Genomic DNA, 12002 nt, shown 5'->3' on the forward strand with positions numbered 1-12002 from the left:
CAAAGATCCTGATGCATCATTGCCACACAACTGTTGCAGGGTTCGACCTGGGGCATTTGCAAATATCTCAGGACCAAGTGACAGATGTTGAGCTGCCTCACTGGGCAACATCAAGGGAGGACTTCATCAGAAAACACAGAAAAGCCCTGGTGAGCCTGCATGCAATTGGGATGCAGTTTTTCTTGAAGGTAATTCATGAAGATTGGGATGAGGACGACTTTTGTCTTTAACTGTAGGAATCCGAACACGTGTCCAGTCACCTCCATGAGTGGATTGACCTGATCTTTGGTTGCAAGCAAAGAGGAGAAGAAGCTGTGAATGCTCTAAATGTCTTCTACTACTGCACATATGAGGGTAAGGCTACAAACAAACAAACAAAAAAAGCCTGTCTTTGCAAAGTAAGTAAGAATGCAGAGTTTTTTAATTTGTTTTGCTGTGGGCTCCATCTATCGAGCTTTAAACGGCGGCTTATCGAAAAACAAACAAACTCTACACAGCACTTCTTCAACATAACTATGTCTCCTCGGTGTCTCTAGAGGCATCAGAGAAAAAGCAATACCCTCTTTTCATCTCTTTGTGTTGCTGTAATTCAAACACTGGCCCCAGCTGGAGAACAGACTTCAGCCTACACATGCAGGCATCTGACGGCCGTGTATTTACAGACGCAAACAAACACACTCTGGGAGTTGGGGCTGCGAAAGAATGTAGACAACTCTGCAATACTATTTTTTATTTCCATGCCAGTGCATGACTGGGGAATTGGTGTCACATAAGAATAGGAGCACCCTCCTTTTTAAAGGGATTACTGGTTATTTGAAGTGGGATTCTCAGAGTCATCTGCAGACTGAATCTGAGGGGCGCTCTTGTAAAGTTACAGACTGAATTCCAGTCACAGAGGAGTATTAAAACCAGTGCATTCATGTTTTACCACACTTCTCTCATGTTTTACAGTTTTGATGTCTTTTAGTGCCACAGAATCCAATTTGTACAAATCAGAGGCAATATTTGTGACCCAGACGTAAATACTATGTGTGGATTTCATCTTGTACCATGGTAATTCAGAATGAACACTAAAAGTGGTGCTAATCTGCCATAAACCCCTATGTACTGTGGGGAGATTAGAATAAGCATCAGCTGGCAGTCAGTAAGGGCTTTCATCCAATCCATAGTGTTTCAGTTTTGTGTACCAGGGCGTAGAGATGTAATAGGATGTCAACAAACTGGCAGATATAAAACCACACTGACTAGGCAGGATGTGAGTGTAGGTAGAAGTGTGGTTTCCTCTTCCTTGAGTATGTAAACATGATGTGCTGCTGTGGCTGTTCATCCCTCTTCTGCAAACGAGTCCAGGACACAATGTTCATAGCCGATTTTAAGCAGAGCATGTGTTTTGATGGGTATTGTGTGTGTGTGAACAATATTTACATGTACTAGATGAAACTTGAAACATGCTTTCTTGGAACATGTGCAACTTGCACTGACTTCTGAAAAAGGTGTTTAACACGCCACCTTTAAGTGTCTTCTTCCTCCCTTTCATGAAAATAACTATACATTTCTGTTTGTCGTCTCTGCAGGTGCAGTAGATCTGGATGCCATTGCCAACGAGAACGAGCGTAAAGCCCTGGAGGGAATCATCGGCAACTTCGGACAGACACCCTGTCAGCTCCTGAAGGTACTGTACACTCTAAGACCAATTCAGAGCTCTCTTCAGCTAACTGCCATTGTCTGGGTCTTAATTTAGCACATGTCCACCTACATCCAGGAGCCTCATCCTCCTCGTATGACGGCTGAAAACGTTTCGAGGCGCCAGTCCCGCCTGGACACCATCCCTGCAAACATCTTTGATAACCTCAGCAAACTCCGGCCATTTGTAGAGGTGGGTCAGAATGGTTTTATGTCCTGTCATCTCCTGCCTCTGAGTAGGTAGCTCAGGTTATCAAGTAAATGCGTATGTATTTATACAAGTGTGTGTGTGTGTGTGTGTGTCTGGGTGTCTGTGTGTGTGTGTGTGTGGTACAGGTGGTAAGCGATGGCCTTTCTCTAGTCCAAGCAGTGGTACCGAAGAACCAGAATCGCTCCTTTATCATCCAGGGCTCCGACATCCTGGTAACAACTAACAACCAAATCTAAAACTAAACACTTACAACAGTGATAATTTGAAGTTCTTGAGTTTTTATGTTGCAATCCTTTTCACAGGTCACTGTGAGTTCAACTGGTTTGATCGGGACACACAGTTGGCTTCCGTATGACAAAAACATCGCCAATTACTTCACTTTCACTAAAGACCCAGCAATGAGTAATCCCAAGTAAGTATCTGAGCAAAACTACAGTCCAAACATTGTAATCCCCAAACCTAGTGAACTCACCGAGTAGTGTTATACTTTTCTACAGTATCTCAAAATATGCACACAAAAAACACTCCGGAGAAAACCCTGTTTAAGCATATTTATCTAATTTGGTTTAATGGAATTTTTATTTTGAAAAAATACATCAAGATTAGAAATAACTGAATACTGAGTCCCACACCAATTACAGTTTAATTGTTGAATGTTTGTTTCTTTAATTCAGGACTCAGCGCTTCTTGAGTGGGCCTTTCTCTCCTGGAGTGGAAATCAGCTCTCAGGTGTTGGTGGTGTCCAACGATGGTCGTCTGCTGTTCAGCGGGGGACACTGGGACTGCAGTCTCCGGGTCACTCAGCTAGGAAAAGGAAAGCTGGTGGGCAGGATCTGCCGGCACATTGGTGAGCTCACCATCCTCTATCAGTAAAAGAGCTTCACCTCTCGTCAGTATGACTTGTTTATTTGCATCTTTCTGTTTCACAAAGACGTCGTTACTTGCTTGGCTCTGGATCTCTGTGGCATCTACCTCATTTCTGGATCAAAGGACACTTGCTGTATAGTGTGGCAGGTTTTACAGCAGGTGAGCCTCATTCAGCTCTTACTTTACATATCAAAGTTAGCTGCTGAACTCAATACATGAATGCGTTCATGTATTTTATGAATCCTCTTTTTTTTTTTCTCCTTCAGGGTGGGTTCTCTAGTGGCCTGTCTCCTCGGCCGGTCCAGATTCTCTGTGGACATGACCAAGAAGTAACCTGTGTGGCCATCAGCACCGAGCTGGACATGGCGGTCTCAGGATCAAAGGTCAGAGATGTTGCCCTGAAGCACAGAAAGGTTGCAGACAAATGTCCTGTTAAAAGTTAAACTGCAGCTTTAGACGTGTGCATTTGTCTGATGTGCACATCATCATAATAATTAGATTATCCTTTATTTCTCCCTCAATGGGGAAATATGTCACATTTAAAAGAGTTTAAGAGTAATAGAAAAGTTTCTCGTGTGTAGTGTTAGAAATATGAAAGTTTATGCAAATTCAGCTCAAGCTAAATATCCCCAATATAATTGTAAATTCTTCCTGATCCAAGCAAATTGTTCTGTCTTTGATTAGAGGTAGGAAGCGTTTGTGTTCCAGGGAGAAGAAATACAAGTCTTACTGGTATAAAGGGGCAGATCTTTTCATCATATAGGTGGCTGTTTGTGCTTCAAGGCCTTTTGTGATCAGTGGGCAAAAATGACCAAATAACTTTGAGAGAAGTTGGTAGTTTGAGAGAAAACAAGGTCAGTTCAGCTAAAAGATTGCATGAAAATGAGCAAACGCTAATTTAAAATTGTGTTCATTGCCCTTAAACTGACTGCAAATTAATGTTAAAAAGATCAAGAATCATTGAATTGTTTTCACTAGGTTACTTATCATCTAATAATGCTTGTGATTTACTTTAATTACAACCTCAAAGCTATGACTGAGTCTTAATTCAGCATTTGATCTGCTTTGAAGAGGACCCTTACACTATAAAAAATAAAAAAATAGGGCGGGTTAAATTCCTTTTGACTTTTCATTCCACCGCTACGTGCAACATCTAAGCTTTTTATCAGAGTTAGGGCTAAATTACCAGGAAACACTATGTCTGATTTCCTGTTCCTGTTTCGTGGGAAACAAACATTACTCTGTTTCTTTCTTTGTCATCAAAAGGACCTCATTTAGATTTCTTTTGTGATGGTTTGTTGCTACACGTTGTAACCTGTAAGGATAACTGTAATTAAACTACATATAATGAACTAAATGACATCTATTCTAATCTATCTGTGTGAGGTGTAGCATTTTTTTCGTAACCGTGAATTTGAAAAAGTAGCTAATAAATCAAGGAAATAACAGCAGCTGCTTTTGCTGACCTTGCGATGCGTTCACTGCCCATCAGGACGGAACAGTTATCGTGCACACGGTGCGACGTGGCCAGTTCCTGCGAACGCTGCGGCCTCCTGGCAACAGCTGCGTCCCTGCACACATTTCTGACGTCCAGGTAGGCATGGAAGGCCACGTCGTGGTGCAGACGTCTCAGAAGGAGAGCTCCAACAGGAAGGTACGTGACGTTCATCACAAATGCACGTGCAGGTACAGTCAATCTCTGGTTTACTCAACAGTTCTTCTTCTTCCTACAGGGCAAGTACTCCATTCATGTTTACTCTGTCAACGGCTGCCTGCTTTCCTCTTTTACCACGGAGGAGCAGATCACTGCACTGCACCTGGTGTCTGAATACATCATCCTAGGGACCGTGCAGGGTAGCCTTCACATCCGAGATTTATACAGGTAAAGACATTTTTATTGTAATTAATTAGAGAAAGCTTTGAAATGTTTGCTCTTCCACCATAACTCTTCCATGTTTTGCAGCCTGGATGCTTTGGCGACACCCCTGGCCTTAAGGGTTGCTGTGAGGAGTGTGTCTGTCACCAAGGAGTACAGCCACATACTCGTGGGACTTGAAGACGGGAAGTTAATTGTGGTGGGGGCTGGGAAGCCAGAGGAGGTGAGAAGCCAGACTTCAAGAGATTGTGAGACTCAGATGTGTGTGTGTGTGTGAGTGTGTGTGTGTGAGTGAGGGGGGGGTATGTTTCCACGTGTGTCTGTGTAGATGTGATGACATGCAAATTATTTCTTGTGAGTTGTGGTTTTCAGATGATAATGATGTATTCAGTGTTTCATCTCTGTTTCAACCTTAAAGTGAAGACAAATGCATCTCTCCCACCCCACCTCTTCTCAGGTTCGCTCAGGACAATTCTCCCGTCGCCTGTGGGGCTCAACACGCCGCATCTGTCAGGTGTCATCAGGAGAAACCGAATACAATCCCACTGAGAATGCAGCCAAATGAGATGAGGAACTCCGAGGACTCTGCAACTTTGCCGAAATGAGCTCGCTAGACTCGACGCAGCCTTTCCATAACAAACTGGAGAGCTTAATCCGAAGCCACTGATCTCTCTGAGAGAGCAACTTTACACTGAGCACTTTTAAAAAAAAATATCCTTCAATGATTTTTATATAGTAATACATATTTCATGTACACTTGTGCAGTTTTTTGTTTTTGATCAGCATCATTCCAAAGAGTGGCCTTGTCGCGTTTACAGAGAAGCACTCGGAGTTTGAGGCTGTGAACTGCTGTTGGACTGCATGAGTCAGATTTCAGGGGAATGACTCACTGCGATGCACGCTCAGACTCTGACCGAGTAACGCTCCAAACTCTGGGCTTCATGTTCTTGGCTCCTTTGTTGTCAGAGGCACAGCTGTGATCGCTGCACTGTTGAATGTCCTAAAGCCGTTGACTGGTTTTGGCATATCCTTAAAATTCCTGGAAACTTGAAAAAAAAAAAAAAAAAACTGCAGTAGGCATTACTCGAGATTTCCACATTGCAATACTGGTAAATACCACACGACGGATTCATTTGTAAAAGAAATCCAGGGGTCGGGGGGCATGGGGAGTCAGTGAACCGACGCTGTGTTGTGGGTTTTAGTGGTTGCCAGATGCTTATCTTTACACCACAAATGCACCACAGTTAATAAGTCTGCATTACTTTTAGGCTCTTAGCAGTTTAAAACTGTTACAATTAAAGCAAGATCTGCTTTAATGGTCAAGTATGTGAAATGTCTTCACTTTTTATCCTGATTGAGCTTAGATGCAATGAACCTCAACATGAGAGCCTTCTGTTGCCTTACACACAATAGGCCTTTATACTGTAAATGCTGTTTTTACTGTTATCCACATGCCTATATCATTGTTTTATTTGATCAGAAAAGTGCCTTTTTAACTTTTGGGCTTTGTATAAACCTTAATTTCAAATCATTATTTATCTGTGGATTCACTCTGTTTTATTTTTGTCCCCGGAGGTCTTGTTTGAACACAGTTTACTGTGACTCAGACGTGGAGAAGATGTTAATGAAACCATCAGTTAAAACTATTGGCCGGAGGAACGTACTTGCCTGTTACTGGTGTTGTACTGTGAGACCACCTGAGGACATGATGACTCTTAAATACATGAGTAAAGTGTCTGTGAATGATCTTTATAAGAATCTGCTTCCTGTCTGTTTTTCTGTGGTGGGAATGAGACATAAAGTGGTTGTTTAGCTGCGTCATAGCAGGGAAGAGAGAGATGACTGTGTCAGTGATGATCTGAAGGAAATCAATCAAAAAAAAAAGTTTTTAAATGTTGTGTAGTTATTTCTGCTCTCCACCTTTTAAAATGTATAAATACATTGCTTTCATGCTGTGTGCAATCATGTTTTATGATCATTTGTGTGCAGTTTGTTTGCATGCATCTGTTCAAAAACAAAAAATACATTAATATTGCAGCTTGCTATTGTGCAGTCGTGGTTTGTGTACTTCTTCGTTTTGCTCCAAGTGCCTGTGAACACTCAGTCGTTGTTTGACTCCCTCTAGATTATATATTTGCGGTCATCATAGTCAACATCCACAACCAGAAAAGCAGGTTTAAGTGATGCTGTGTTTAATGTGTTTCAGATTTTATGTTTGAAAGCCCTGATCCTATTGAATGCTTTATGTTGTGGCCACCACTGCCTTGAATTTGAACTACCATAGTGATTGTATTGTTCTGGGAATATTTTGACAATACAGCTAACTTTTTGAAAATCCTGCAGCCTGAGCACCGAGTTCTTCCTCTCTCACTTTCATCTGCCGGTACTTGAAGTTGCTCTGTGCTCTTCCTTGAAAATGCCCTGATGAGGCAAATAACTGCGACCTGCCTGCTGCATTCAATTCCTCTTTTCTGTAAACCCGTCAGCTCATCCAGCGAGGACAATTGCCTGTTGCTGTAAAGTGAGCTCTTAGTTTGTGTGTGTGTGAGTTTGAACGGCAGAAGGAAGGAAACCGATATGCTGCCACGATGTGAATCATCCAGTTCCTCTGCTGAATTCTCAGCCTTGCATGCGTCTGTGATGTTAACCTTACTGGAGTTGAAGAGGTCACAGCAAGCAGCCGTGCATGTACTTGAAGAGGAGACTTTGATCTCCTGATGGGCCGAACATCCTGTCGGCCTCCCCATAAACACCTCTGTGGGGGTACAATTCACTGGGAAGGGGAGGGGAGAGGCGGCTGGTGGAATCGTCCTGTGGACATCCAGTCAAACAGAAACCACAAAGTAGTGAATAAAGGAAGGGGGAGTATTAGGAAGACAGTGGAGGGGAGGAGTTAACACCTCGCTCTTCATTATTGCCAGTATCTTCTCTCTGACCTCCCCAGACCTGAGGACGGGGCTGAGGGGATGCATGTTGTGAAATGCTGTAATTTTGGTGCCGTTCAAGTTGTTCCTGCCAAGAACCGCAACAACCCTCAAACAGGCCTCTTAAATGACCTCAGACCCTCCGGCCCCTCCTGCTCTCCCCCCTCCAGGTCCATTTCTCCTTGGTCTGTGGACAACAGGAACGTGTTTCTTTCTTTCTTTTTCCTTTTTCCTTTTTTTTTTTTATAGCCGCCTTATCATCCCCACCCATGTGTGAACACAGAGGAACTCGGCCCTCTGATAAGCAGTCTGCATCGCTGTAGTTAAGATTATTTAGAAGAGTTAAAAATGAAGATATGACGGTTTATTTTTCTGATGAGATTGTGTTTATTTGATTTGTTTAATGGGGGCTGCTTTCCATTGACAACAGTTTCTCCTTCTTCCAAAAAGAAGTCTGTTTTATTGTGGAAGTTCTGAACATTTTTTTTTAGGAAAACACAACATGTTAATAAGTAATTTCCAACCTTTTTTTAAAAGAGGCAATTTTCTGTGCTACAATGCTACACATTTATGCTGAATTCTAAAAAGTTTTCAAGAAAATAATCTAGTTGTAGTTAGTGTTGCAATAAACATGACCCAAACAAACCCCATAACATTTCAGAAACAGTTTATGTCTAAGTTATCTCTTTCACTGCTGAGTCTTTATGTTTCCTCTTCATTGAAATCCTCTCCTTTTTAATTTGAGGTTTTAAAGCTGTTTTCATGAGCAAAGTAAGGATCATAGCACAATCTGGAAGTCAAAAATCCAGCGTGCAACCCAGAGATCCCCGCCTTTGGCGCTCAGAAATGAAAATGAAATATAAAATGAATGAATGCAAATAAAAAAACGTGCTTAAGGAGGACATGTCAAGTACAATGACAACAAAAGCAAGTGAGCTTCAGCCATTTAAGACATGTGGCTTTTACCAAAGTTGGAAAAGATCTCCGTCACTCTTCAGCTTTTAGTCTTAAAGTTATCCCATCCTCCACAATTTAGAGCATAAATTCCACCATACAGCTTATTACTTGATTTATATAATTTCCATTCCCACACAGATCTTCACAATTTTCATCGACTCAGCCATAAGGAACACAACATGACAGTTTTGATGCTTCAAATATTTTATATCTGGCCACCAACTTGCTAACACGAGCCACTCTGGAGCTCTTAAACACCATTATGGTTTCACTGACTTCTCTTCCCGAGCATGAAAACCTGGGGATGGAAATATCTGTGCAGAACCATGTACAGTGTGATCTTTCCTCTGGCTTCCTTCACATTTTTCCCACCATCTGCTGAAATATTCAGCCATTTGTCTTCATCAAAGTCTGTTGTCTGCTTGCATTCAATCTTGTCATTTTATTTATTTATTTTCATTTTTTCTTTTTAGCTGTTGATTTCATCACTTTTGCAAGTCAGGGTCACTGAAGATTTTTAGATTGTACTGGAAACACAAAGACTTTTTAAGGCTCCACAATATCTAACAATTGTTTTTGTACAATATTGATTTGAGGTGCAATGTAGAAGATATTAAAAAGATGATAAGCTCTTCAAGTCAAAAGAAATCAGACACAACTGACATGGTAAGACAGAGGTGTTTGCTGAGTGGAAACGTTTCTTTGTTGGTGTGAGTGAGGAGAAAAAAGGAGCTGCGTGTATCTCAAAGGTGAATCAAGTTTTATCAGAGTAGGAACATCCTCTCTTTCGTTCCTCTTATCCCTCATCAGGCTTTGAAGTGCAAGTAGTATTGTGTCTGAGAGATCTCCCATTTGTTTTCCTCTGAAGTCTCCATGGCCCCCCTGCAATGCACTCTCTTGAATTTACAAGGTGTGTAATTTAGCCTGCTTTGGTTTTCTAATCTTTTGAATTGCTGAGATCAAACATATACCTCTTCTCAGGAGCATCTTGTTTGATTCACATGCTCTCTTTTGTTTTAGATAACAGCAAATGACAGCTGTGTGTGAGCCCGCCCCAGCGTTGTAAAATAATCCCATGTCACAAACCTCCATTTGACAGGATTACCCCAGGATTCGGACATTTTCAAATCACTATAGGATACATGTGAGGAGGAAGAGTTGACGTATACAGTGCAGACAGAAACCTAGGAGTGGTCATTTCTACTAAAATAGAAATTATTCCAGCTTCTTACAAGCAACCTTATCAATGGTTATATGATGTAACATGTTATAATCTAACATATATCATAGGCCTATAACAGGTTTTGCAGGTTGCAGGATGCAGTGTTATTGAGCAAGTGTATTTGGAGCTTTGAACATTTCATAAACCAAAAGTGTAAATTTAAATTTGATGGCAGTAACTTCTCTAAAAAAGATGGGACAAGAGCAACCAGAGGCTGTCAAAGTAAGTGATACTTAAAAAAAAAAAAAGAAAAACCAAAAAGACCAACAGCTTGCAACTAATTTGTTTAATTGTTAACAGGTCAGTGACATCACTGGGAATAAAGAGCATCTTGAAGAGGCAGAGTGTCAGAACTGAAGATTGGCAGAGATTCAACAGTCTGCAAAAAATGCAATAAAAATTCTAAAAATTGTGATAAGATTTCCGACGTTTTTCCTTTTTTGTAAAACATTGGAAATAACTTAAATATTCAATTATCTACACTACATAATATCAAATGTTTCAAAGAATTTGATGAAATCTCTGTGCCCATGGGACGAGGCCAGAAATCTGTATCTGATGTTCGCTGTCTTCAAGCTCCCAGGCAGCGCTGCATAAACAAAAAACATGGTTCTGTAATGGAAATCACTGTGTGGACCCAGAACACTCCTGGAGGTCACCGCCCAAGAGTCCGGTGTGCCATCCACAACTGCAGCATGCAAAGAAGAAGCCTTGTGTGAACGTGATCCAGATATGCTGCTGTCATCTCTGGGCTGGAGTCAAGGCAGAGTGAAAAACTGTTCTGTGGTCACATGATTGAAATTTGAATACCGGTATATGTTTTTTTAGGAAACCATGGATGCTATATCCTTCAAGCTAAAAAGGAGAGGGACCATCCAGATTTATATCAGGACTCACCTATCCAAAGTCTTTTTCAGGAAAGGCATTGCATCTTTCAGCAAGACAATGCTAAACCACATACTGCATGCCTTACAAAAGCATTGCAAGTTTCATAGAAGAAAAGTCCAGGCGATGACAAATGACACCGTCTGTCATCTGTCTGGACTATTCACAAGTTTAAAACATCTGGAGTAATAAAGAAGACCCGGGACTGCTGAGCAGTTTGAATCCTACATCAGACAAGAAGACAACAGTCTTCTCCCAAAAGTCCAGCCTCTGGTCTCCTCCGTTTCAAAATGTATATGTATATGTATGTATATGTAAATGTACTGTTGGTACACAGTAAAAAATACCACCCAATCCTAACTTTTTGGGAGGGGTTGCTCCCATCAAATTAAAAAAAACACCCCAATGTTGTCAAGATCTCTTCAATTAAACAGTTTATGTCCTTTCTATGTTAAATTCTTAATGATGGGAGACGGGCATTTTAATTTGTCCTTACATTTTAAACAATATCCCAACTCTCTGGGTGGCATTTTCCTGTGCAGATAACTATATCTTTTTTATTTTTAATGTAAGGTACAAGGGCTTCTAGCATCTTCATTATCAAGTAAGCAGTGTTTTTTTTTTTGAATAATGAATGAATGAATTAAGTTTATTCAATCATGACAACACAAAAACAACACAACACCAAAAAACATTGTGCACAGCATTGACATTTCACACAAAACCAATAATCATGTGTTGAACAATGACTGAAAAGGCATAGGCAGAAGCAAACTGCTTCTTAAAGCCTATCCTATATTACCAACTTTCTTTTTTTTGACTACCAACCTTCAGAAAACCAAAAAGACAATATAAAAGCAAAGAAACAACAGAAAAGCTAAGAAACAACAAAAGGCAAAGAAACAACAGAAAAGCAAAGAAACATTAACAGATAGTAAATCGCACTTATAAGCGTCACAAACAGCTTTACAAACCAAAAGAGAATGACATGTTTTTAAATGTATGTTGGCATCATTCCAGAATTTAACTCCAGTAATGGAGACACATCTCATTTTCATACCTTTTTTAACTTTTTGTACAGTAAAATTGCAGACACCTCTAAGATTATAGGAGTCTCCTGAATTGGAAAAAAAACTCTGTATTGAGTCAGGGAGCATTTTTGATTTTGCTCTGAACATAATTTGCATGATTTTATAATAAAACAAATCATAAAATTTAATAACATGAGAATTTAGAAAAAGTGGCTCTGTGTGAGCGTAGTAATCAGCCTTATTGATGATACGTATGGCTCGTTTTTGAAGTTTTATTATTGAATTTAAGGTGGTTTTAAAGGTGGATCCCCACAATTCGACAAAGTAAGATAAATAGGGAACAATC

At 40.6% G+C, this 12002-nt stretch overlaps 1 protein-coding gene across 7 annotated transcripts in view; it reads left to right on the forward strand.

Moving 5' to 3' along the window:
- Positions 1-6952, forward strand: part of nbeal2 (neurobeachin-like 2) — a 39975-nt gene extending 33023 nt beyond the window's left edge. For all 7 annotated transcript variants that reach the window (XM_061716715.1, XM_061716717.1, XM_061716716.1 and 4 more), the window contains 13 exons: positions 40-149; positions 237-354; positions 1575-1672; positions 1763-1876; positions 2020-2106; positions 2197-2306; positions 2569-2741; positions 2826-2920; positions 3028-3144; positions 4254-4415; positions 4495-4643; positions 4725-4860; positions 5095-6952. In XM_061716715.1, the coding sequence (XP_061572699.1) occupies positions 40-149; positions 237-354; positions 1575-1672; positions 1763-1876; positions 2020-2106; positions 2197-2306; positions 2569-2741; positions 2826-2920; positions 3028-3144; positions 4254-4415; positions 4495-4643; positions 4725-4860; positions 5095-5202 (1577 nt within the window). In that variant the 3' untranslated portion in view covers positions 5203-6952. The remainder of the gene's footprint in view (positions 1-39; positions 150-236; positions 355-1574; positions 1673-1762; positions 1877-2019; positions 2107-2196; positions 2307-2568; positions 2742-2825; positions 2921-3027; positions 3145-4253; positions 4416-4494; positions 4644-4724; positions 4861-5094) is intronic.
- The last annotated feature ends 5050 nt before the right edge of the window (positions 6953-12002 follow it).

This window comes from Cololabis saira, chromosome 3 (assembly GCF_033807715.1).
Source record: "Cololabis saira isolate AMF1-May2022 chromosome 3, fColSai1.1, whole genome shotgun sequence".
Classification (NCBI taxonomy): Eukaryota; Metazoa; Chordata; class Actinopteri; order Beloniformes; family Belonidae; genus Cololabis; species Cololabis saira.